General features: G+C 44.1%; 2 protein-coding genes and 1 long non-coding RNA gene across 7 annotated transcripts in view; 2 read left to right on the top strand and 1 right to left on the bottom strand.

The window, feature by feature from the left end:
- The window catches only part of TMCC1 (transmembrane and coiled-coil domain family 1), a 61,617-nt gene extending 59,112 nt beyond the window's left edge, over positions 1–2,505 (top strand). For all 5 annotated transcript variants that reach the window (XM_072420498.1, XM_072420500.1, XM_072420502.1 and 2 more), the window contains 2 exons: positions 189–324; positions 762–2,505. In XM_072420498.1, coding sequence (XP_072276599.1) covers positions 189–324; positions 762–1,076 — 451 coding nt within the window. In that variant the 3' untranslated portion in view covers positions 1,077–2,505. The remainder of the gene's footprint in view (positions 1–188; positions 325–761) is intronic.
- Positions 2,506–8,902: 6,397 nt separating this feature from the next.
- On the bottom strand, positions 8,903–19,406 carry LOC140337001 (uncharacterized). Its single transcript, XR_011921974.1, has 3 exons — positions 17,628–19,406; positions 15,221–15,369; positions 8,903–11,114 (listed from the first exon to the last, which is right to left on the bottom strand). It is a non-coding gene; the product is annotated as an uncharacterized lncRNA (long non-coding RNA).
- Positions 19,407–19,516: 110 nt separating this feature from the next.
- Positions 19,517–27,897, top strand: part of PLXND1 (plexin D1) — a 77,757-nt gene continuing 69,376 nt past the window's right edge. The window contains exon 1 of the mRNA XM_072420497.1: positions 19,517–20,791. Within this exon, the coding sequence (XP_072276598.1) occupies positions 19,652–20,791 (1,140 nt within the window). The 5' untranslated portion in view covers positions 19,517–19,651. The remainder of the gene's footprint in view (positions 20,792–27,897) is intronic.

Below are 27,897 nucleotides of genomic sequence, written 5' to 3'. Positions count from 1 at the left end.
TTATTTTAGTTACATGCCCTGTGCAAGAACTGCAAATGTTCATTAATATGAGGATTTCAGTTTTACCAGGAATTCTATTTACTGTATTAGGAAGACACTTCAGCTGTACAGGCAGTATTGAGTATTTTTAGCAAGTACAAGATGATAAAAAAAAATACCCTAACACGATTGGCTTATTTCTTCATCAGATGTGAAAGATTGGAAGAACAGCTGAATGACCTCACAGAGCTTCATCAGAATGAGATCCTCAACTTGAAACAGGAGCTGGCCAGTATGGAGGAGAAGATCGCCTATCAGTCGTACGAGAGAGCGCGAGATATCCAGGTAACGATGATAGGAAGAGTTTTCTAACTATTGAAATTTAGTGGTGCAAGTGATAAAGAGGGAAAGGGAGGGACAAGAACTGTAAGGGTTTTGCTTAAATGTAGTATAGGTCCTCCTGTGTATTCAGTTGGCTGCTTGGAGTTCTGAATAAAATATAGTTTAATTAACATTTAAGGGTCTATTTATTAATTATTCCCCTTTCATTTTGTTCATAAAATTTGTTTCCTTCTCATTCATTTCCTATTGTGGCAGCTGTGCCTTGTTGATGAGTGGCCACTAGGTAGCAGAAGTTATTGTTTTAATAGGAGACTTGTAGAGAAAAAAGACCATCTGTCAGCGACTTTCAGAGGAATTGACTGGGGGAATAATTTATAAATCGCGCCCCTAGAGTAATTTAATTTGCCAATCGATGACTTACTTTTCTATCTGTCCTGCAGGAGGCGCTGGAGGCTTGCCAGACGCGGATTTCGAAAATGGAACTCCAACAACAGCAACAGCAAGTTGTCCAACTGGAGGGTCTTGAGAATGCCACAGCCAGGAACCTACTAGGCAAACTCATCAACATCCTGCTGGCCCTCATGGCCGTGGTTCTAGTCTTCGTCTCCACTGTGGCAAACTGCATCGTCCCATTACTGAAGACCCGGGGCCGGACGTTGGGGACAGTTCTCCTAGTCCTGGTGGCCGCGCTGCTTTATAAACACTCCGACTCCTTCTCTGAATATTTGGAACGACTACTGTCACCCCCCAGATAATCTCACTCCCCCCAGCACAAACTGTGAAATAGGTGGTACAGTCTACTGTCTAAGGAAACTGGAAGAGTCCATGTTGTCGGTTGGCGGTGATGCCATTTTTCATATCCACAGAAGAGCTTTATCAAGAGGCCATTCAAGAGTTGGGTAACTGCCAATTCACACTTCCCCACCTTCCTCACGCCTTACAACCCAGGAGGGCTGCAATGGGCACTATCAACACCCCACCCCCATGATATAGAAGTCGGCTTCCCTCTGGGGTCTGGAAGTTACCGGGGTACGCACCAGGGGTTGCGAGAGTGTACTGTTTACATAGTATGAAAGGAGTTTGGAACTTTTTCTATGCGTTTTTTGTTTTTATTGGAGGCACTTTGTGCCTGTTGACTGAAGGAGAACTACTGCGTTTTAATTTTTTTTTTTTTTTTTTTTTTTGCTCCCCCCAACCCTTGAGTTTACTTGGAATTTTCCTTGCTCTAGCCACTCCCCTGGCGCCAAATCCCCAAGTCCCTGCTCATCAGTACTGTGCCTTCAGGGTCTCTGACAAAGGGGCATATCTGACTTCAGCAAGGAATGCTGGGAGTCCCCTGGAGCTTGGACAGTTTGCATTGCGGCAATAAGGCACAGCAACCTGCTTCTGCCACATCCGCCTGACCCGGAAAAAAAAAACATCGACTCGATCAAGTGCCTTACTGCTTCTGTATCCCAGGGGAGTGGGGGGAGGGGGTCAAGTGAGCAATTTCTGCACGAGGTCAACAGGTAGTACCGAGGTTCAAAAGGGGGGATCCATACTGCCTTTACACTGAAACTCTGGACTTTTTCCCCTTTACCCTTTCCTTGCTGGAGCTGAGCCGCAGCACCCCTCTCTCAGCCAGCACCAAACTTCCGGCTGCTGCACATTTATAGCGGCGATGGACAATCTGGTGCTACCACTCCACCGAGGAGGGGAAAGAGGGGTGACTGTCATCGATGAACCATGAATCCGTCTATAATTCAGATTGACCCCTTTGCTGCTCAGGATGTCACCAGTTTAACATGGCGTCTGCTTTCCTGACCCCCTGTACAAACTGAGAGCAGTATTTTTGGTTTATGTTGTGTTTTATTTAACCTTTTTTTTTATTTTATTTTTTTTTAAGTAGCAATTTTTGCCGTCATTTGCGCAGCAGCTCTTCGGGTAGAGGACGGCTTGCGTACAAATGGCCGCACTTTGAAAAGAGATGCTTGTTCTGCTGAGAGCCACTGGGGGGCGCTGTCATGTAGTTGGGAGATGTGGGTGATTCTCGCAAGCAGTACTGATTCGGTACCATTGTCTTTGCTGTAAGTGTTTCTCTCCGCCAGGAGGATTTGTTATACTTTAATATTTTAATTAATATTATTTGGAGTGAGAGGGCAGGGCTCGTTGAATAAATGAGTAATGTTTTTAAACTAAAAAAAAGTTTTTGTATTTTTTGATGAATGTTACTTTTAGATTTATTCATTACCACACTACACTCTTTCAATCCAAGTTGGGATCCCAGGTCACATGTCAAAATGTGTCAAAGTCATTGTGTCAAAGTCATTAGCATAATATTCTGATGAGATTAAAGTGGAACTAAAGTCGCGTGACGCATTCCATCACAGGGCGATGCCATCTTTATTCCAGAGGCGATTTTAGGCCATCTTGACTGGCCTAGCCAGAATGACATAACTCCTGCAAAGACTTGTGGGAGTTTATTCACCCCACAGCACACGCAAGTGAAGCCAGAATTGACGGGTTTCCCTAGCACTCTGACCCTGAGCATGCCCTACTCAGCCTGTCCCTACAGCAATAATGACCACCCTGGTCATGAATCGCTTTAGTTCCCCTTTAAGTCTGTGTTGCATTAGGGTCGCAGGGATCTTTCTTGAGCCCCCTATAGAGAAGCCTAGCACAGGAACCCTGCTACACTGACAGCCCCGGGTTTCAGCACCAACACTGACCAGGTCCTGCAGGAGCAGCTGTCTCTGTGCCATTTCAAACCTACATTAAAACTCTGTAATTAAAGAGAACCAGTTGAGCCTCATGGAAATTCCCAAATATGTAGTCTGAGTATCCAAAGACACAAATGTATTTTTTTGCAGCTCATTAGTCCTTAGAAGTGCTGGCTGCATTTATTTTCTTTTTTGAGCTTGTATCCCCTGTAATATCACCTGGTGGTCCAGCTAACACACTTCCTGTGCTTGGTATACAACAATTTCGCACTGCATGTGTCTGTAATAAAGCAGCATTGTGATCTTAGGACAGAACTGTGGAACCAGGTCCCTTCCTTTCCTGCATAACACTCGAGGACGTGTGCTTTTGTCCAGTGATGATTGGATTAATACTAACTGATAAGTTAGCACAGTATTACACTATGGACATTTAATTATTTACATAAGCCTAACAAGCAAAAAAAACTCAAAAATGAGCCCTCAATGACCTCTCTAGCTGCTTGTAATGTGAAGTTCATTCTCAGAAAAGACTGCAAAGACTTTAAGTTTAGATCTCAGTTGGAAACATTAACTGTGTATATTAAAACTTTGTAAGTCAGGATTCTGCTGCAATAAACAGCAATATGAAGACAATGTTAAAAATGAATGACTTCATATTACAAGCAACTACAGAGGTTGGTGAGGGCTCGTTTTTCAGTTCTTTTACTGAATATTTTAATACTTTAGGTCTGGGCACACAGCTTCACTTTAAGGGGGCAAATTTTTGTTCTGGTTTGCCGACACTTTAATACAAAGATATAAATTCATCATCTGTTTAAACGTTTTTAGAGGTTTAATTGTCCCGACTCTCTATAAATTTTAATTAATGAAGTCAAGCTGTACAGTTCCTTTACATTGATGGGTGTGATTCATTATCCCAATATGTGTGTGTGGTCCCTGCTGGGAATTTGCCTTGCAGTCATTCAGTTTGTATTGCAGGAAGTTTATAAATATCATTCCATCTCTATTGATCGTTAACAGCTTTTGTGTCCTCTTGTGGTCACGATACCGCTGCACGGCATGCCTCAAGGATGTCCTGGCCTGCTCTGCATATGTATGCGCTCACTTGGCGGATAAGGAATGCAGCATCCCAGTATGCCGATGGTTGGTGGATCTCAAGCTGCTGGGATTTGCAGAGTGAACACTGTCCAGAAGGGGGCACTGCTCTCCACCTTTGTACATCAAGAAACACAGAACTATGATTTATGATCTGATACAACTCATTCTGGTACAACATCCATTACCAATGTTTACAGTGAAATGATGACAATTGATACACTCCTCTTTATTATTTTTAATTAAACAGGATTTATATAGCGCCAACATATTTAACAGCGCTGTAAATTAAATAGGGGTTGCAAATGACAGACCGATACAGACAGTGACACAGGAGGAGGGGAGGATCTTGGCCAGAAGAGCTTACAATCTAGAAGGTGGGGGAAGTATCACACAATAGGAGGGGAGATAGGGAATGGTGGGAAGTAGTGAGTGTTTTATAAGACAGAAGAAGACAGGTGGGTGAGTTTGAAAAGATGGGTTTTGAGTGCTCTTTTAACAGAGGAGAAACTAGGATCAAGCTGAATCGGATGAGAAAGACCATTCTAGAGTCAGGGCAGCTCCAGAAAAGTCTTGGAGCCGTGCGTGTGATGAGGTTATGAGTGAGGAAGTCATTAGTAGTCATCTTTTGTTGCTGTAACGGTGTTACAGCAACAGGCTTTTTGTTTGATCCATGTGTATAAAGACATCATTGTGACATTTCATCAGTGTAATATGGATTATCCCTGCCTCTATGAGGACTGGGGGAAGCTCAGTTAATGATGTAGAGTATAGTGAGCCCAACTTGTTTGCCCTCTGCTGGAGGGGGAAGTATATGACAAGCTGGGCTTTAAGGAAATAGGCTGAATGACAGCATGGTGTTCTACTTGTAGAGGACACATCATGAAAGAAGGAAAAGTGCAGACAAAAAGACACCAGTAGTGTTCTCTGCAAAAATTTTTTGAAACTGGGTAGACAAGCAAGCTCTAGGTGGGAGGTCAAAAAGTGGGTAGGGTAACACATGACAAACTTCGTGTTCCTAGTTATTCCATCATTGTAATATACCCCAACTGTGTCCAGTGACCCAACTATTCAGTAACCACCCAAACTGTAAACTAACTGGAAATGGCTGGTTCGTGCGCCCAGCTAAAAGGGGCTGGGGAGAACACTTCAAGTATTCATATTTAATTTAAACAGTAATACAAATTCTTTCATAGTATAGAGTAAGTTAATGTTTATAGATGTACGGATATTAAGATAAGTTGGTCACATGTTGCCCCATGATTCCAATAGCCTCCTCCTCTCCAATGATTTACATACATACAATCATCACCCTGATGAAATCTGTTAGAAAAATCAGTTTTGGACTGTCTCTGATGAATAAGGTTTGCCCCTCTTGTTCATACAGATACTTTCTGCCATGTGGGGTTTTAATAATCAGACCAGGTTACCTTGGTTCATGGTCATTAGAGCTCCATACTACAGCAGGTGAACAGGGATCAGCATGGCCACTCTGACTGGTCTGCAGCTACATGGCACATATAGAGCAAACTGTAATTTCTGTTTTCTGATATTCTTTTATCATGCCCATCATTACAGTTTTCAATTACAGCTCATCATTACAGCTCTTCTGCTTTGTATACCTTTTTATATGATTGTAGTGAAAAACGTGATAGTTTGAAAATTAAAATTTGATCATAAATCAGTGATTTTTGTGGTCCGTGCTATTCATATCCACTAGATGGCGACAAAAGCCCATTGATTTGTTCCCCATTGTGCACATTCCAAGAGCAGAATGTCACAGTGTTTATTGCACTTTTTGATTGAAGAAAAACAAAAAAAAGTCCATTGTTATGATACTATTCTGTTTTTACAGCTGTGTGTCTGTCTAAATATAAAACCCGCTGTGCTTCTGGCCTTAAAAATCTAATTTTCAAGCATTATGAGTGCGGCCAGCGATTGCAGCAAGTAATCAGTCACATAAAATTAAAGTAGAATATTATCGTCAAGTATTTATATATTTACATAATTATACATCCACCATATAGATGCTGAGGACTGTGAGCAGCTGTGCATGTTTATGCTATAGTGAAAGTTTACCCTATGACCATGGACTGAAGCATTCATACAAATATTTCAAGGATGACAGTGCTAATTTATTAATGGATAAATATGAAATAATTGCAGGCAGCAAAGATGTTACAAACACACTGACTTCACCTCCCTTAAACAGTGTAGAGATTCTAGTACTTTGCTGTTCCTTTGCGGAAGAGAGCTGCCTCGAGGTAATCTGATCTCAATAGATCTGATGTATTGAAATTCTGGAGAAGATAGACTATCATGGGAGAACCTGAGTGATCCAACCAACCTGGATCAGATTTCTTAAAAATCCTTTGCTATTAGTTTGCAGATTGATTCACTCTTGGGCCGGATCCATTGCAGGTTTGTTACATCACCCAGGCTCCCCCATGATAGTTTACCAGTACTGCTCACTGCCACCAACTGTCAAATGTGCAAACACAGGTTCTGTAGGAAACCGTGCTGCAATGCGAGTGTTCAATCGGCTGGCAAGGTGCCAACCATAGGGAGTGGAGTTTGATCCTAAAGCAGGTCTGAATCCACCCTGACTGAAACAGTTTATACCCTCATCCCCTATTTAATGTACAGCGCTGCGTAATATGTTGGTGCTGTATAAATCCAGTTTATTAATAATAATAATAATAATAATAATCATTTTGCGGGTTTTCAGGTCCTAGGCTGTATGCTAGCTGAGCTGCCATTGTAAGAATATTATGCTTAAAAATAATAACTTTGAAAAATAAAAACTAGACGATATACTGCTTCGGATTCAATACATTCTATGTCCCCATCACAGAAAAATGTGATCAGTTCTCCATTGACTGCTTACTTGTTCCAGGCCAGTGACTCAGAAAATGTCCTAGGCCACTTGGAAAGCCATGCAAGTAGCAATTCCAGTAGTTATAACAGATTGCATATTTCCCCCTGTATGGGTTTTCTTTAACTTTCAGTGACATGGATATGGTTGTCCATGGACTCCGCGCCAGTATGTGTGAGTGAGATAAGACGAGTCATTACTCCACATTCATGTCACATGGAACTTGGCCAGTTGAGATGAGATTGTATAGGGGTAGGCAAGCGGTGACTTGTAGCTGTTGGAGGTATTGAAGGCCTTTTCCTGTCCCTGGATTCCTAGTTCTGTGTCGTCCTGCCATGGGCTGCAGATTGAATCTCTTATCAGAGCTCCCAGCGTAATTCTCAGCTTCCACCGGATCTGCAGGCACAGACCACCACTAATCAGCAGGAAACCAAATCCTGAATATATACAAAGGGAAAATCCAACTCTGCAGGAGAAAAGGGTGACCCTTGGAATACCTCTTACCACTCCAATATATAAAGGAGTGATCATTCCCCTGCTATAGACCCTTTCTAAACTCTACTCTGTATAGAGAATCAATGTCACCTCCTTTCCTATAGACCCTTTGCCATGTTCCTCTACTTTCTATGCAGGGAAGAGTTGTCACCCTCCCTTCTACAGACCCCCTGTACAGTCTCTACATTCTGCTCTCCATTCTCATTGTCACCCCCCAAACTCTCTGCAACTCTCTCCCCAAAATACTCTGCACTACATAAAGAATGGCTGCCACCCCCTCCCCTCCGAGAGACTCTCTTTATTGTCCCTCTATAGTCTCCTATAACACAGAATGTTGTCACCTTCTTCTCTTCTACAGACACCGTGTAATGTCCTTTATACACAGAACAGTTGCCCCCCCCCCTCCTGGAGACCCCCTGCCATGTTCCTCTACACTCTGCTCTATACAGAGAACGTTGTCACCCCCAAATACAGACTCCATGTCATGTTCCTCTACTATATGCACTACACAGACAACAATTGTCACCCCACTCCAGACCCACTTTTTTGTTTCTTTTGCATTCTGCACTACACATAAAGTGACTGTTATCCCATCTGCTCCTACACCCCCCTGCCACGTTCCTCTACACCCTGGCTGTCACCCTCCTCCCCTCTTACAGACCCCTTGCCCTGTTCCTCTATCTACACCAGTCATTCTTAGCCAGGGTTCCTCCAGAAGGTATTAGGGGCTCCTTGGGCTGTGTGATTGGCCCCCATTTGCAGATGCCTGCCTAATTCAGGGTAAAAATCCATTTCTTTAAACCAGCAGCATGACACCAGAGATCATTTACCTCACTTTAGGGTGGCATTCAGACCGCCATTGTCTGAAATATTTTTTCATCCCACCACTAATGTAAGGGGCATTTATCCCCCTGACACCCAATTAATTGGTTTTAGCAGGGGTTCCCTGGGACCTGGAAATAGTTGAAATGGTTTCTTTGGGGAAGGTTGAAAAAGACTGATCTACTATATACTGAAAACAGTTGTCACCCCCTAATACAGACCCCCTGCCATGTTCCCCAATATTCTGCACTATAGAGAGAATGGCTGTCATCTTCCACCCTTCCTACTGACCCCCCCCCCCATCCTCCTACACTCTGCACTATACAAAGAAGGATTGTCGCCCCCTCTGCTCCTACATAAACTTTCTATGTTCCACTAAACTTTGCCCAATATACAGAATGGTTGTCACCACCCTAACTTACAGACCCACTGTCCCATATCATTACTTATTTCACTACACACAGAATGATTGTTTCCCCCCCCCACCCCCCCATGTTCCTCTACACATTGCAGTGTACAGGGAACGGTTGTCACCCCCCCAACCCTCCTACACACCCCCTGCCATGCTCCTCTACACTTATACACAGAATGGTTGTCACTTCCTCACCTTCTACAGACTCCCTGTACATTTTGCAAATTTTTTTTATTTGCTTGAAATGTACCGCTCACTTGCTAACAAATCGGCTCTTACAGAAAGAGTCAGTTTCCTAGCATAGCCCTCCTCCAAGTAGCTCCCTCCAAGTATCTAATTATTGCCTGTGCTGGCTCAGCTACTCATCCTCTCCTTTTACCTCATTACATAGCCTTTTATGTAACTGCTGGGGGAGAAACAAAGGGAAATACTATAGAATGTTACTTAGGTGACAACTCTGAGCCTGCTGGCATCACATCCATATTGGTGTCACCTAGAATCAGTCTCGGGGCTTTTGGATGTCTGCATAATGGGGTAATTTACAGGTAAATCCCAACCATACAATACCATTATAGGGAGATTGTTGTTAAAATGCAGTCGGGTGACAGGGTCTACCACCAAAATCTCACAATTGAGCCCAATCTACCTAATAATAATTGTACAATTACCCCAAATACCAGCCCTCATTACACCACAGATACAGCTTTGGGGACAAACTGACCTCCCCATACCATATACAGGACCCCAGTCACCCCTGCAGGTTGTGTCATTCCTGGCACCATGATGAATCAAAGCACCGGCCTGGCCCGTAATCTTACTGTCCCATAACTCCTGGCATGTTAAACAATCAGTGACTCAGTGTAACATGTATGTTGCCGTACCTCTGGGGTGCAGCGACCCGCTTTATGATCTGCAAGCATGGACTGTAACTTTATTCGAATTTTTTGGAATGTCAGACCTTGATCTTTAAGTGCTCTGACCACAAGCGTCTGGCTGCCTCTATTGGTGCCAATAAATCAACAAATTGTAAAATTCGGTGTCACCTTTCTGTTCCCTACGGACTGCATACTAAATACTGAATCCGTCCCAGCTGGGGTCACCATGAGAAGCATCTCCTAACAAAATACTGCAAGAGTGACAACATCAGAATGATTCCCATTGGCCGCTGTAATGGTGTGATTCATAAATAAATGAATTGCCGACATACAAATCTTTATTTGAATAATTTGCTTCACCTTTCTCTTTCCCATCTAAGCCCTCCTGTTTTGGGGTTACTACTATCACTTTCAGCTCCTGTGACAATTGTCACCAGGGAATATAGGGGTGATTGTTTCCTGTTGGGGTGCAAAAATCAATAAAAACCTACAGGCTTGCCAATCGTTCCCTTCACTATCCAAAAATGTTTTTACCAGCTTTGGATATAGATATAATTTATTACATGATAAAGGATTCCCAGAGCACTGTGTGGTATGAGACACCACAACAGGCATGTTATGCTTTAATTTTGTCTGACTGAACCTCAGACTGAACTGTCCAATTAGAAAAGAGTTGCTGCCCTGACACACACGCAGGCACTGGCGAGTTTAAATTTCAGCTGGAGATATTGAGATCTATAAACAGTTGACCTTCATCAAGCTGGTAGAAAGTGAAAAGGAACCTTAGACTCCCCCTACTGGCTCAGAAGCAGAATGCATAATATGAATATCCAAAAATATATATCTTATTGTATTAATAATAAATATTTAAAATGTTAAGGATGAGTAAAGATTTTAGGCATTGTGCTTGCACAGATTTCTGAGGCAGATAGGGATCAGTCAGTCTCTCTGCAGCTTGCTTTGGTAAAGTTCCTGTCTGCAAGCTCTTCTTCCCAACTCACCCCCCTCCAAAGGAATTCAATGACCCATTTCTAATTTATGAAGACCCCACCAAATCATTTTTCACACATTACTTATTCTCAAATCCTCATTCCTCATCTGGCGGTGCAAATCAAAGCTTGCTTTTCTTTCTGGGTCCTCAGGGACCCCTATTGTCGCTCAGAAGTGACCCCAATTACCGCCAGAGTCCCAAAAGCCGCACAAGGGATGTGAGATGCAGGAAAAACAAATTGCCACTAATTCTCCACCTTTACAAGAGAAAGGGGGGGGGGATAAATATCTCCCCCCAGATGGAGAAGCAGGATGTGGCATTAAGTGTGATAATGAGTCATTTCCTCCCTCACCGTCCGCGTTCCTGAGGGATGCCAGGCTGGCTTAATAATCGCTGCCACTTAACAACTTTTTTCTGTACCATATCCTGATAAGTGTTGCATCCAAATTCCACTTTCCCCACTTCAGCTGCTGTGTAAACTTCTTCAGCCTCTTACTCGGATACAGAACGCTGCGGCCCAGCTACACCGCTAGATGGGAAATAAAGATCATTCATTTAAATATCAGTCTGCAAATATTTGTGTAGAAGTCAATGTAAATCTAAAATCTAATGTTTGGTATCTTTGCCAACATGCTTCAGCACTCTGCTCAAATCATTATTTGTGAGTTTATTCCAAAGATTTTACCTGGAGATCCTGCCAGTAACAGCACTCCTGTTGCAGGGTGACAAGGATAAGATAATGCCAATGACAAGGCAGCGTTGTCAGCCTGCCATGCACATTTCTCCAGTTGGTGTTCCTCCTGCATGATGGGTTAGGCAGCTCAATGATCAACAGAAGAAGCATGCAAGGCAGGCTGACAACACTGTTGCTAATTGCAAGGCAGTGGTTGCATGTTGTCAGGCTGCAAGTGCAGAGGTGCTTAGGACAGAACAATTCATAATTGAATCAGATCATAAATTCCAAATGGGAATTCATGTTTTTTATGAGTTGTACAATACAATGAATGACAATTATTGCATGGCTCAGGCAATCCAACCACTGGATTATGACAGCTGTGAATATCCAGTAGTCACCTGCCAATGATGGGTATAGCACAGCTCAGCCAATCCAGATGCTGAACCACAATAGTTTTCATTATCAGGTGGTTGGATTGGCTGAGCTGTTCTATACCTGTCTGGCACAAAGAAACAAATGTCATATGTTGGATTGCTCAAATACCAAGCCAAGGTCACTCCAATCAGAACTATCCAGCCATCAGTAGCTAAAGGGAAGGATCTTCATATGGGAAACTTTACAACACATTCAAAAAAGCTGCATACAGTGAGGTCTGATGATTTAATGCTAGATCTGCACACATATGGGAGACTTTAAGGAGAACCTGTACTCCATAAAAACATTTTGAAGTTTTTTACTTTTATCACTTGGAGAATCTGCTTTTATGCTTTGAATCAGCTTCACTTTGTTATTGACTTTACCTGACTTTAAAGCTAAGCTCCACCCTCATTGGATACTATGATTAAAGTAGAGCCCCAACGTTGCAGCAAAGTTCTGTCTTCCCATCTCCCTGTACATCTTCCTATCAACATATTCAAGGCTGACAAGCAACCATGGCAGCCTCCCGCTTGATGTGAATATTTCCCCCACCGATTGCGTGCTACTTCCCCCACCTCTTAGATTGTAAGTTCTTGGGGCAGGGTCCTCTCCTGCTGCGTCACTGCCTGTATCTGTCACTTACAACCCCTATTTAATGTACAGGAGATACGATATCCCAGGTTGGCAAATCAGGATTATTCCTAAACCGTATTTATAGTGCCAACATTGTATGTAGCACTGTATATTAAACAGAAGTTGTAAATGACAGACAGGAGGAGGAGAGAATCCTGCCCCAATGAGCTTACAATCCAAATGACCAGAGAACTCAGTAGTTGGGGTGTAAATGTCAGCAGCAGGAGGGAGCTGTGGGGGCATTTTTGTCTGATGGTGCCCCAATGACCTAATATGACCAATTGCTTTTCTGCCCCATTGGTCATTCCAGCTCAGTATGATCATTAAAACAAACACACCAAAGGCATCAGTGACCGCTCTGTGCTGGGCTTTGCGTCCGCCAGGCGACTAGCATTTTCAGAAGGAGGTCAGCAAATTGACTTTACTGAGCCACAGAATGAGACATCCTTGGGTGGGTTGCATAATGAGCCCCTCAAACATTCTGCATCCATCTCCAGCCCCCCAACTCCCTGATTTCCTGTCTCCTATTATAGCTGCATCCTGCTACGTCCCCACATCCTTTCCATGTCTTACTGCAGCTTCCAGCCCTCGGCTTCCTCCACTTACTTCCTCATTTCACAACAAAATCAAATACCAGGGGAGGGGGTCATATATGTGAGCCCTGAGACTCAATTTATATAAATGCTAGAACATGCTCATGTCAAAATACATTTTTTAATATTTTTATGTTTTTAGTCTGCAGCTAAAAACCTGGGGAAGCTCATTCAGGAGTGACAACTGTCTTCTAATTTTGCCCCTGTGTTGTCACCCTGTCACATGTGCCCACAAGCAGACATGATGTGCTGTCACTATGAGAGGGCCAGCCTGGGACAATGCTGCACTGCAACACAATAAAAAGAGAAACATTTTGTATTCTGCAAGCAAAAACAATCTGTGCATTAAAAAAAAAGCAGAACATTGCAAAGCATTATAGAACACGTCACCGTAATGGCACTTAAGAAACGTTGACGCAAATGAAATGCAATAGATGTTCATATTTACATGGTGATTCCACAATATGCACAGAAATCAGATTAAATTGGTGTCGTCACTGATTGGACGGATTTGGTTTTCTGTGACTATTTCTATTAGATAATGACACACAAGCTGCTATCTGCAGACAACCTGCGTCCTGCGCCTTATCGGGTCCTCTCACATGATGAATATTTTTTTTTCCTGTTCAAAGAAAAATTGTGTTCAGAAATTCCCCCAGACATCTCTGGGCTCTAAAAGTTTGCGGTATCTGCAGGCGACATTCACTTATCTGCCCAGATAATGCTGAGGATGAAAAGTGAAAAGACAAGAGTTTACTGAGAACATTGGTGGGACCCCTCAGACTTGTGGGTTATGGCCATTCCCACAATGTGCCTGCTGTATGCTGGAGGACTCTGCTCCTTCCTCTATAACTCTCCTCTCCTGAAATACTCTGCACTGCTGGAGGACTCTGCTCCTTGGGGGAATTTCACACACAATAGGATGGGCGATATGTAGTGTTGATTGAAAAATTGCATGTTGCATTTAGCTGGGCAAAGCCGTCATGGTGAAAAAAAAAATTGAATACCTCCCCTGGAGATCACAACTGTCCCCACTATAGTTATATGTCATTATCACAGTCCGATGGCCAAGTTTTTGGGAAAGCCAATTACCTAAAAGTATGTTTTTGGGATGTGGGAGGAAAGCAGAAGGCACCCACACATAGGGAGAACATACAAACTCCATGCAGATAATGTCCTGGCCAAGATTCAAATCTGGGACTGCTAAGGCCAGTGTGGTAGCCACTGAGCCAACCATACTGCTGTATGGAAGAGATCTGAGCGGATGACTACAACCGTTCCTGACTCCTATCCAAAGATCAGATCCTAGAATGGTAATGGGACGAGGCATCAATCCGGCTGCTGTATCTGTCATCACTCACATTACACATTCAGCACAATCTTACAAAAACACATACATAAAAACAGTGTCAACCTGCAACACACGTCTGCTGCAAAACCATGGCACCTTGTTCCCTATTCCACCAACACACTCATATAATTACTGGCAGTGGCAACCTGGGGCATTAAATGTGAAGAAACATTTATGGAAAGATGTGAAACGTGAACTCCAATGCTAGGAATTGCTACGAATATAGATTGCTGGTGCATTTTTCTAAGTTTCCATGCATTGCTGTGTTCTGGGCCTTTTTGAATGGGTTGCCAAATGCAGCATATTGCACACTTTGTGGTCTATTTATAAAGCAGTGAATCTGACATTCACTCAAACATTCACTTGAATAAATCTTCCAGGTCCACGTTTTCAATGGCAATGATTCATTCTCCACCATGGAATGTTTCAGTAAATGTCAGATTCACGGCTTTGAAACAGATCTCAAAGTGTGCAATGCGCTGTGTTTTGCAGAACACAGCATACTGCCACATGCATGAGTGCTTAGCACAATGCATCACAATCCTATAGTAAGTAATGTGTGTGCTGGTTAGATTCTGGGGTGCCAATAACAATGACTAGACCCCCAGTGCATGTGCTGTGCATTACTGGTTGTTTCGTCAATACACTTGTTTCTGCATGGATGCATTAACACATATGCACTAGTGGTTAATACACAGTTTAGACTTTTGTCACCCAAACCGCATGAGCAGCTCATTAAAGAGAAGACTGTGAACAGCCAGGTAAGTTTGTTCTATTGCAGAAGAGACATCACTTGTCCTTTTTTATTCTGCAACCTGGGGCCCCATGCTGATCCACCTCTATATAGAACAGAACAGGCTGCGGTGCAGAAAGCCAAACAGTGCGTCTAGGTAGCGATCATTCTTAAATTGTCACCCAACAAAATCTCAAACGACTTTTGCATGTGTGTACCAAACTTTACTTACCATGAGCATGAGAGGGAGGTTGCACATCACAGACTCCTGTGACCAGAGGTTGCAGGCACGCTCCATAATAAGTTTGTATGATGCGCATGGCCTTGTGGTCACCACTTCTACAGCTCATCCATCTGAAGTCTGCACCACTGCCGCATCTCCTGCCGCATAAAGGACACAAATTGTATAGCCAATCATATCACGGAGCACAAAGTGTCCACATTTTATCTCTGTAAAACTATGCAACTAAAAAAAAATAGAAAACAGCCTAATCTGACCCCGAAATCTAACACTTGTACTGAGCTTTCTCCGCCTAGGTGATTTTAATGCCCAATGGCTTTGAAATCGAACACATCGCAAGCCTGATTTTTGCTTTTGATTGGCATGGAGCAACTCAGAATAAAGGCAATGCAGAGAATGGATACAGAGGTGGCGGGTAGTTATCTTATAGAATGTCACGGAATCCCAGATAGCTGTCACCATCATACATTTACCATACATTAACACAGATGAAGCTTCCTTATCATAGCTGGCAGCCACTAACGCACAGTGAAGACACTCAGGTGTGAAACCATTTATTTTTGGGCGTGTTGGGTAAGTCACCAGGTGGTAGCTGCAAAGATTCTGGGAGAGAAATGCTCGCGAGGAAAGAGAATTCTGCAGCTGCTGTTGGGGCTGATTTACTAAATAAATTTGGGCCGTTCACTATCCGTGGTGAATTTTCACCTTGCAAGGGATGATTCACTTAGTGAAAGTGGTGAAAATTTACATCCCAATACCAAATCACATGCAAGGTAATAAAAAAAACTCATGATGGGTAAAGTCAGCAGAGCTAAGGGAAAATCATTTGCAGGGGAATCATTCACTTTGCTATGTGAACAGCCTGTTTAACCAAAGTTGATGCATCACATGTACGTTTGGATGAATAGCAATAGATTTAATAGGCCGTCCAATGCTTTGTTCAATAACTTTAGACTGGCGGAGAGGTTGCGGTGTGGTGTTTTTATGCCACTGAACTCAGGGAAGACGCTACATGCAGCCCCATAGAAAATGAATGGGGGCAGGAATGAGTGGACCCATACCGCTCACTGCCATCCCCTGTGCAGATGCTGGCCCCTTAGGAACCAGGGCTGTGATTTGATTGGCTGAGCAGCTGGCAAGGTACCACCCACCAGGAGCTGCATGGGATTACTTGGTCCTGCTGCAGGTCAGAATCTGTCCCAAAGCAGTGCAAGTATTTGAGATCATCAATGGGGTAATGTTATCATACATCACACGCGTGTTGAAGAACCTTGTAACGCCTGTGCTGTGTGAATGAGCCCCCAGATTTTGCACAGTGTCTGTTTTTTTTCACCTTGAATGGATTTAGCTGAATGAAACCTGAACTTCAATTAAGCATTAATCCCCAATAAAAATAAAGTCCAAGCGTGGCCCAAACCTTAGTCCTTCATTTCTTTTCTGTCTGCCCAGCGATTGCCCCCCCCCCCCCCCGGGCCGCTCGCTGACTGCTGATTGGCTGCAGAGATAATTTTAGGTAAATTATTTTTAGCTTCAAGGCCAGGACCAGCATGAGAGGAATGGCAGGTTCTCCGCTCATAGAGGGAACTCAGAACTTATTAACCCACTGCAGCCCAAAAACCACAAACATTCTAAGAATCCCCCCCCCCCCCAAAAAAAAAAAAAAAAAAACCTGGACAGACAACAGCCCCAACCCAAAAAAATAAACGCCAGAAATGACACCCCATAACACTACCTAGCTCTCCAAAATTACTGTATCATCCACTCTTCAACATTTAGGGGTATTTTTATTATTTTTTCACCATTTACATAAGAATTACACAAATGAGTAAATATTGTGGGTGAAAACATTGATAAATACTCCCCCATGAAGTAATACTTTATACCAAGTTACGAATGACAAATCTTTATTCCAGGTTTAGATTTGATGGAAACATTGTAACTGTCTGATATTGAAAAGCAGGGAAAATGTTTTTTTTGTAAAACTTGAGGAAAGCTCACACAGGACAAATACACAATCTGGGAAATCTCACTGAAGTTTCAGCATCTGAATGTCATTTTAAAGGTTGTTTGTTTTTGCCTTTTTAAAAAATTAGTTCTCATTAAAAATAATCACTGTTGATCCCGCCATAAGGGACCTTATCGGGGAGTTCCTGTTATGGGGTGACAACTGTTTACCAAATGCACTCCTGAGTTGTCACCTTTTTATGTGATGGCCATGCTGACACACATTGCACTTGCATGATCTTTAGAATTCAGGCCCAGGGCAATGCTGTGCAGCCAAGGCTGAGATGAGCGCATGTAGACAGGAAGTGGCTTTAGTAAGCAGCAGGAGATGAGTTTTTTGCTGATTCCCTTGTGAACATTTTACATCTCCCAGAGCTTGAAACAGCAGCCTCACCTCTGCACCTGAGTTCCCAATTCCGCCCACATGCAACAACCATTGTTCCTGCTGCATTTTTGCATTGATTCTCCATTGCCTCCATGGTCTGTACAAGATCTTGTTGTTGCTGGTGTCAGCGAGATCTGATGGCCTGACTGACCCTTAAAATGTCCCCAGTGCTGCTCCATTATCTCGGTGACAAATCACTCCATTGCATTTCTTGCTGACTTCCTGTTCATCACAACTTCCTCCTATGAGTTGTATCTCAGACATCAGTCGGCTGAGCTGTGATTCAAGTCTGGGCAATCTCCTGCTTCTAAGGAAAAGTGCAATTCAGCGGAACAAATTCACCCAGAAAAGTCCGGCAAACACTCAGGGCCTTTCAAAATTCAGATTGCACCATTGGCTGGACGGTGCTGTTACTGAGACAAAAGTCAAAAACAAGACAAGAAGCCTCCCTGTTAAAGGACAACTCTGGAGAACAACATAAAAAAAATCATCATCCAGGGGGTCACAATCCTAAACTGGAATGTCAGCTATGTGGTGTCACAATTATAAATATATGATATATATATAAATAAATATATGACTTGTTGCAAAGTTAGAATGTTACAGTCTGATCAGAGGGAAAGGAGACTGAGGAAATGCTTCATCTACCTGCAGCAGACTAAGGACATCATCCCAGCCCAGGCAAAGCTACTGACACTCAAGGATGCACTTTTTGGTGGGTGGGGTCATTCTATATACTTGTCTCACCTGTGTGTCTGGGGGGGGTGATGTCATATTATCTGTCATACAGCACACATCTGACCCTCAGTAAGTTCTGGTTACTAAAATACCCAACTGCAACCAAAGTGTTAGAGTTTTATTTGTTTTCTACCTCTCCATTGCTGGCACTCTGTCCTGGGTGGCTGGGTTTGGGGTAATGTTTATTTTTGCAGATTTTGCAAATAGAAAAAATGACAACTCATTTCCTAATCATATTCACATGACAGAAGAGGGAGGAAGACTGTGCTGGGAGAGGGAAGGAGAGGAGAATAGAGGAGAGGAGAGAGGAGAAGGGGGTGTGAGATGAGATGAGTGAGGGAAAGAGTCAGACAAATAAGGGGGAAGAGAGAGGAGGAGAGATAAAGAGTAGGGGAGAGAAGGACAAAAAAAGGGGGGGGGGGGTGGGGAAAGAGGGGAGAGACAATAAAGGGGTATGAGAGAGGAGAGGGGGAATGGAAAAGGGAGAGGAGTGAGGGAACAATAAAATGAGAAAGGAGGAATCAGATGGAGAAGAAAAGGAATACAGAGATGAGAGAGGAAGAAGTAGGTAGCCGGGAGGAGGGAAATAGAGAATCCCAGTGCTGGAAGAGGAAAGGAGAGGACAGAGAGGAGAGAAGAGAGGAAAAGAGAGACTAGGAAGGGGGGAGACAGAGAAAGGAGAGGAGAGTGAAATACAGAGAAGGGGGATTGGAGGAAAGAAGAAAGAGAAAGGGAGGGAGAGGAAAAATTGGAAATGAGAGAGAAGAATGAGAGACTTTTTTTAAATTGCAGAGTGGAGTGAACTCTGCTGGGAGAGAAGTCACAAAGAATGAAGCTGGGGATGTCCAGAGGAAAGTATGAGGAATTCAGATAATATAAAGGAAGAGGAGAGGAAATGGGACAGGAGTTGGGTATGAGTGCTGACATTGGGGGCTCTAGGTTGAGTGAATGGGATCGCAGATTCACGCAGAGTGAGAGGCTCAGCGGATGGGCGGGCACTGTGCTGGCAGTGGGCGGGTCCTGTGTGCTAAGTGAAGGTTGTGGGCGGGTCCTCAGTGCTAAGTGACGGTTGTGGGCGGGTCCCCTGTGTCAAGTAAGTGCTGATGGGCGGGCAGTGGGCGTATCCTGACACCCGGAGGCGGGGCAGGGTGTGTTCTGCACTCCGGTAGTCATAGAGCGGCAGCATTAGCTCTGTTCGGTCTCAGAGTCACCGGAGCGGATTTTCTTATTGCCCCTGATGCCATGCAGGGCTGTCATTGCGCCCCCCGCAGCTGAAGCACCCGCTATTCCCATTCATGGCTGTGTGGACTTTCCTCCTCTTGCTGCACTTTCTGGGCTCCTCTGCCGAGTTGCTGCTCCGCGGCTCCTTCCACTCCGCGCTGCCCACCAATAACTTCATCGTGGACGCTGCTGGGCGGCGCATCTACCTGGCTGCGGTGAATCGGCTGTATCAGCTGCGGAGCTCCGACCTGCGCACAGAGGTGGAGGAGCAGACCGGTCCGGAGCCGGACTCCCCGCTGTGCCATGCCCCGCAGATCCCGGAGTCGTCCTGCGACTTCCCCCGGGCACAGACCGATAATTATAACAAGATCCTGGAGCTGGACGAGGAGCAGGGCTTGCTGCTGGTTTGCGGGTCCATCTTCCAGGGATTGTGCGAGCTGAGGCGGCCCGGTAACATCTCCCTGCGGGCAGTGCCCTTCCCCCCGCGCAATGTGGTGCCCAGCATGCTGAATGTGGCTGCCAATCATGCCAACGCCTCCACCGTGGGGCTGCTGCTGCGGAGCCCCGGCGCGGACACTAAACTCCTGGTCGGGGCCACATACACCGGCTATGGCAGCCAATTCTTCACCTGGAACCAGAGTGTCGCCGACCACCGATTCGAGAACAGCCCAGAGATCTCTATCCGGGCCCTGAACACCACCTTCCCTTCCCAGCTCTTCACTTTCGATATCAGCCCGTCGGACGATAACATCTTCAAGGTGAAGCAGAGCAGCAAAAGCCGCCACCGCCTGGTCTTCGTCAGGGCTTTCCAACAAGGAGGCTTCGGCTACCTCGCTATGAACCTAGAGCCCGCCCCCGCGGGGAAGGAGAGCCGGCCCAGCAGCGTCATTGCGCGCTTCTGCCTGAGGCCGGATCCGCGGGGGGAGCCCCGGAAGCTCACAGAATCTTACATCCAGCTGGGCCTGCGCTGTGAGGGACCTAAGGGAACCCTATATGGACGTTTGGTGTCAGTGTTTGCTGAGCCTGGGAGGATATTTGGGGTCTTTGAGGGGCGTAAGGATACGGCGCTGTGCGCCTACGGCCTTGACGAAGTGGGGAAGGAAATACGTGAGGCGCGCAGTGGTTGTTTCGAAAAGCGGGACCATGGAGAGGTGCAGGTGCTGGATAGTGTGGTGCAAGGCAGCGGACCCAGCTGTGAGAAGAGGAACATCAAGGTCAGTCTCTGCTCTTCATATGTAACACAAACATGAGTTTATCATTAATACATCATATTTATATCACGTGAATGATTAATATGGCTGACAAACCTGGACCTTGTTTGAGCACACCTGGAGCCCCAAAATATATAAAAAAACAATAGCCATCCAACCACAGCTAAAAACTGAAATACAAATTCTGGGAACGCTCTCACTTTAGGACTGCAAGCCACACCCTCTTTAGGGCAATCCTTTTGGGTTCTCAGAAGGAGACCATTGATACTAAAACAAAAAATGAAGGGCAAAAAAAGGGAAAAACTAGTAGGGTCAGCTTATCCGGTGGCATCCAAATGGGGATTTCCTCTCATTTCCTGTAGGTATGACCAGGGCAGGAAGTCAAAGGAAATCAACAGGATACCATCAGAGAAAAAGTTTCACCTTAAGGCACCACAGTAGAGAAAATTATAATTTCAATATGTACTTTTATATTATTTAATTATGGGACAGCTGGGCATGATGTCACCTGTATCTTTCATTTGCCTAGTTTGTATGTAAGTGAAAAAAAAGCCAAAATGATTGGGCAAGTTTTCAGCGCTTTCTATGGTTTTACATCCCCCAGCTGGCCCACGTTCCCAGGGTCCCCCCTGCCTTCCTCAAGCTGTGTCAGATGAAGATTTTGCAGCAATAAATAAATCCCCCGCCTGACACGGCCCTGGAAGTATCATTTCAAGGATTGGCTCCAAGGTTGTCATACATTGGAATATTCTGGGGGCATTCCATAGACAGAGCTGTACAATGATTGGAGGACTTCACTAGCCAATGGTGATTTGGATATAAAGTGAGAGCTCTCCCAGAACTGGTATTTCAGTTTTTAGCTGTTGTTGGATCGCTATTGTTTTTTTATATATTTTGGGGCTCCAGGTGTGCTCACCTGTTGGGGATCTGATGAGGGGCCCACAGTCTACCTGCTGGATAGATTCTGTATTGCAGGTTTAGTTAAGTGCCACCAAGGTGAGCTGCAGCAAAGCTGAGAGTTGGGCAGTGTTCAGGTTGGTAGATATTTTAGGCAACACCACTGTGGCCCACTACTATCATCCAATACTTACCTGGCTCTGGTTATTATAATCCCTTTGTGCTGCAGTTTTTAAGGAGCAAAGTATAGCATCTCAGGGTCATCTGCTGCTTTTCCCATACATAGACTTCCAACCTCTTCTGCAAATGCCCATCAAATATTACTGAACACTCCCAAGTGCTTTGTGGTTGTAAGTGGGCAACCGGGAGCAGTTAACCTCGCGGCTTTTAAACACCAATCTGAATTTATGGCCGGAGATGACTTGTTGAGTATTTCTTTAATTATAGATCAATGATATAATGATTGGATTTCTGCAGGCTATAGAGAAATGTACTTATCATGTGACCTGCCAAATACAGAACACAGATTCCACATGCAACTAAAATATCATTTATGGGTAGATTAACCCTCTTTTGTGCCCACATGCCACCTTGCCAATTTTGAAGTTCGCCAGTTTTGGCACAAGGATTGGCTAATCCAATGTTTCCAGACATTTTTAAAATGTGAGAACTCTTAAAGTTTAGGCCTTCATATCTATAAATAATATATCCACAGCTCACAGAACATTAGTGTGGTGGTCAGTGGGAAGAATTCCTCTTATATTCCTAATCAGTGGGAAGAATGTCATCCTTACAGACAGCCAAAAAGATCATTGGTGTCACTTAAACTGACCTGAGAGGAACAAACTGCTCATTTGCTCAAAGAACCCCTAACAACTTCTGGAGGACCCTGGTTGAGAAAGACACGTATAATCAAAAATATAGTTATACACTATGCTAAGAAGGTGCTGCACTAAACAAGATGACACCTTGGTGAACTATAAGTACCAGCATTCGTAGGTCAGACTGGGCAGGTCTGTGAAGGTGCAGGAACATGTGAAGGAGCTGGGCGCAATCTCTTTACCCACTCTGCAATCTCATGGCTTCTCCCATTGAGTGCAGGTTGTGATCCGTACATTTCACCATTGCAGAAATCCAATCATTATACCATAAATCTATTACCGTATGTTTGGAGTCTATTAATCTGGTGAAAGTTCAGGGAGACTTTAATGTAAAAGCACCAACAGCATGCAAAAATCCCCAAGACATTTCACACCATTGCATTGTATGCAGGCCAGTTCCTGGGCGGCAGCAGAAGATATATGTGTTGCTTTGCATAGGAAGTTTTGAGTTCACAGAAAAAAATGTAAAACTTTTTTATTTATTGAAAGGAGGACGTAGCACAAAATAAATGCAACTATGCAGATTTATGTGAATATAATATGAATTGTTTAGATTTTGCATTTTTATTTGTCCCAATAAAATGATGTGTATGAAATTGGTGTGCGGAACAAAGCTGCATCCAATTAAATCAATAATGCTAAACAATTGGGGTTTGTGGGTGAAGAGATCTGGAGGGTCCATTATGCCCAAATCTCTTCCTGTCCACTTGCATTTCCCATTTCCAGTCATTTCCTTTCACTATATATGGTCTTGGTTGGGGGGCGCAGAATAGGCAACTGCATGGTCTATTGGTTTTGGTATGTGTGTTTTACTGTGCATCACAAAGCGCAGTGTAATGCATTGCAGTGCCATTTATTTTGGTACATTGCATTTTGGTACTGTGTTGGCAAAAGCTCCTCATTTCTTTTATTATTAAATTGTATTTATATAGTGCCAACATATAATGCAGCGCTGTACAATAAATAGAAGTTGCAAATAACAGACAAGATATAAACACTGACTCAGGAGGGAAGGACCCTGCCCAGAAGAGCTTACAATCAGTAGGAAACCATGGGTAATTAATATAAAAATGTGTTGGCAGGGCGGCCCATGCATGATTATTATTATTATTATCCTGTATTTAAATGGCACTGATGTACTAAGCAGCAGTTAAAAAATCCATAGCCATGACTGTCTGTCAGAGGAGCTCACAATCTAATGTCCCTCATATGCCATTTTCACTGGGGGGGGGGATCCATGTAACTCACAAGTATGTTTCTGGGCTCTATTTATAAAACAGGGAATCAAATATTCCCTTGTGGGAAACTTCCAAGTCCATGTGTTTCATTGACAGTAATTGATTCCCACCAGGAATGTCCAAATTCCCTGTTTTATAAATAGAGCCCATAGAGAATATACAAACTCCATGCAGACAGATATTAACCTGGGCCCCTATTATTATTATTATTATTATTATTAAACAGGATTTATATAGCGCCAACATATTACGCAGCGCTGTACATTAAATAGGCCCCTAAAGCTATAAGGCAAGAGTGTGATTCCCAGTGCCAGCCTGAGAACATGGAAAACTACACGTTAACTTTCTGCAGTAGACAGGAAATGCACCAGAGTGTCATTAGATCCCTAATATTTCTAGATCTAACAATGATTTTATAAAGGCAAAGTCTAACTCCATGCAGGACTCATTTCTCTGTACTGTCGGGGTACCCATGTGTTAGATCCTCAGCCAATTTTTAGGGACCCCAGTGGGACAAACATAGTTTGTGTCACTGCCCCTCACACAAGGCTATAATGAAAGTGTCATTGGCTCACAAATGGATTCCCCAATAAAGAGAATCCACAAAGAGATATCCAATGGGTTTGAAGAATTCAGGTCCAAGAAAAAATAAAGGAATCCTCTTTGTGCTGATCATTTCCATGCCATAAAGAGGGGGCGCAGCAAGCACAGTGATGATGGGGCACCGAGAATCATGGCGCTGGTATCTTCGGTGACAAAGCTAACTCATTGATTCTCCTTTTGCATATTTCACCTTAAATGGCCCTTTTTTTAAAATAAATAAATGAATTCCCACCAATAAACTATAACAAAGCTGACCTAACAGTGAGGTCACCTGAACCAGGAAATGTGAGCTCTGTCGCCAAATGACAGGAGATTGCTCCATGTCTGCTAGGGGCCCTGGGACAGCAGACAGCCCCTCCGGGAACAATGCCCTTTATTGCTGCACTGTGTACACACACTTGTGTGGTGCCGGGTTTATTGGTGCACACCTGCACTGCTATCTCTTGTCTACAGTGACACCTCACACTATGGGGTCACCAGAGCCTGACAGCCAAGGACAGAGATAACACACTTCAGGTGTGGAGGGCTAATGATTGCCCAGGACAATGGTGGGGTCTGGGTCAGGTCACAGGCCGGCCATATGCTGCACAGTCCCTTGTTGTGTGAATTGATGTTAAAAAAAAAATCTGCAACATTTAGAATAAAAAACAAACAAACATAAAAGTATAAAAATGAAGCAATGCAATATTTTCTATTGATCAGTTTTTGGGCGCAATATTGTCCATTTATCAATACTTATCAATGAAATCATCATCGTTATTGATACTGATCAATTATAATATTGTCGTTATTAATACTGATCAATATTATCATCATCGTTATTAACACTTATCAACAGTATCATCATCATTATCAATACTGATCAATACTATCATCATCATTATCAATACTGATCAATACTATCATCATCGTTATCAATACTGATCAATACTATCATCCACATTATCAATGCTGCCTCTGAATGCTCCATTAATTTCAATGACCAGGCATGGAGCTGGCTGTTGATTGGCTATTGTGCTCACCTTTTGCCTTTTTTGATTGGCTGAATAAATACCGAACAATCTGAATGTAATATCGCCCTGTGCAGAGCTCTGCCTGGGGCGCCCCATGACACACATTTCTTGCATCTCATGGGTACCCAGTCCCCAAAAGTTCCTCATTCGTTACACACTTATTGTATTGCCAGTGCAGTAATTAACTTTTTTTATAAAGAATTTCACTGTGTTAGGTCACTTCCTGCACTGCAATGTCCCATCACAGTCATACACACGCAGGCCCATGTGGGAGAAATTTGGCGTCATTCCATTGCACCACAATATGAGCGCATTCCATGCACTGAGTGCTATTGGGGGAGTTGATCCCAGGACCCCGGAGCTCCATTAAAGGATTGCTCAGCCCCTAATCCGATGCATTTTGAGAGCTTTAAAAGCCAAATCTCTGCATCTGGCATTGAGCTGTGGGTCTGGGGCCCTTATACGTGGGGGCTTAGGACCCCTGCTCCATTTCCCAGGCATTATTATGAGCCCACCTCTTCCTTTTTAACTGTTCGCATTGGGATTTAATAAAGTTCTCCAAGACTGGAGACCATAGACTGTCATTGGTGAACCTGGGTAATCCAGCAAACCTGCAGTGGATCTGGTCCAGCATTGAAAACATTTGCTGAGTGATAGCAAATGATTTTAGGAAATCCATTTCCGGTTTTCTGGATCACCCAGGTTCAGGCCAATTGTATATACAAGATACTGCTGGATCCTGTCCATCTCCACATGGCAGGTCCTAATGCTTTTATTGCCTGCTAGCTCACCTAATTCTGTGCAGGCTCTTGTAGTGTATTGGTGGCTTTACCAATCTGGCCCATTGCTAAGGGGGCCACAAGAACATTGGGCACATTTATGATGTAGACAAAGGTGGATTGCTGTATACAGACGCTCAGCTGGGTGATGTAGATGATACGTGAAGAGCCGCATTGGGGACAACAGATACCTCTGGAGCCAGTACAGGCACTGCAGAATGAGTTGAGAGGTAATTACTGACCACAGTGGCTGGCACTGCCCTCATTGTACCTGGAACATGTATCAGATACTTCTAGAGCCAGTACAGGCAGCTCATTCCATGGCCTTCCTAGAAGTGTATTTTGTCCATGGCCGCTCTGGATGCTCCCGTTGTTTTATGAGCGGTTTGTGGATTTTATCTGTGCCAAACGAGCGAATTCCGACTCCTCTTGTATCCAGTAAAGCGATTTTAGGGAGGGAAATAAAAGTTTTCCCACAGCCTCTGTCCCTGCTCGTCTAATGAGTCACAGACGCCTCAACCCTCCTCTCAGCTCACAGCTGCTCTCTTTCCCACGTCTCCCATGTGAGTACACCAGGAACAGCTCAGATGTGGCGTGTGGCCCCGTCCGCTGGCCTACGGTGTACGCGGGGTCACCCTGCCGCCAATATTCCAAGGCCGCCACTCCCACAGGTGCCAGGGGTCTCCGGGGCACAGCCACCAATCGCTTCTCTATTACACATTGATTGGTGGAAACCCCGCTAAGGTTCCAAAAATATTTGTATTGGTAAAGTGATTGTGGTGGGTTGGGGGCTCTGTGGGGTCTTTATTGCTATTTGTGTCTCCTTTGGGGAGATTTAGCCCTGGTGACAACATTAACCAGGACAGAAAGTGATGGGGATGAGTTGTCACCGAGCAGAAAGAAAAAGGAATTGAATGTAGAGACTCTGTGGTGACAATTGTGTACACGGGAGCAGATCTGCGAGTGAGCAATTTACTGATTCGTCATCAGTGCCAAAACAAGACGCACACTGTACAATCTGATCATTGGGGTGGGTGAACCACAGGGCCATCTCTAGATTCTTGCTGCTCGTCATTGCTCTGATCTTCTGCTCTGACTTCAGTGGACTTTATTAGTGAAAGGTCAATCTGCACGGCTGCTTGTTACATGTGACAACACAGGAGTATAATAGGGAGACAGAAAAGAGCGTTGTCAAAGTGCCTGAACAAATAGCTTCATGGCAGGATCAGCAGAATTATTTAATATTAGATTTTTAGTGATATGATTGAGCAGATTTCAGGACAGCTACAGCTTCTGCTGGATGGCAGCAACAATTAAATTGGCTGGTTTGGGATGTTGCATTGATGTGATTTGATGATTTAAACTGGATTAGTTAATAGAAATTTGCGTTGTGGTGCTGCACCGGATGACTGGTACAGTAAAAGCCAGGAATGGGCATGTCTAAGGATGGCAGGGACAAGGTTGGACATTTTACAGGACAGACATTAACAGGGACAAGCCTTGTGCTCATCGGACTGTCCAGAGATTCAGGTCCAGCTGGCAGTTTATTCTCCAGCATAAATCTTCCAGGCCTGGAGGTCAATGTAGAGATCTTCCAAGCCTGGGAGATCTCTGCATTGTCCTCCAAGCCTGGGAGATTTCTGCATTGTCCTCCGAAGCCTGGGAGATTTCTGCATTGTCCTCCGAAGCCTGGGAGAT

The sequence above is a fragment of the Pyxicephalus adspersus genome, chromosome 8 (genome assembly GCF_032062135.1).
Source record: "Pyxicephalus adspersus chromosome 8, UCB_Pads_2.0, whole genome shotgun sequence".
Lineage (NCBI taxonomy): Eukaryota > Metazoa > Chordata > Amphibia > Anura > Pyxicephalidae > Pyxicephalus > Pyxicephalus adspersus.
Note: the sequence above shows the minus strand (reverse complement) of the source record. Positions and strands in the feature narration are given on the sequence as shown.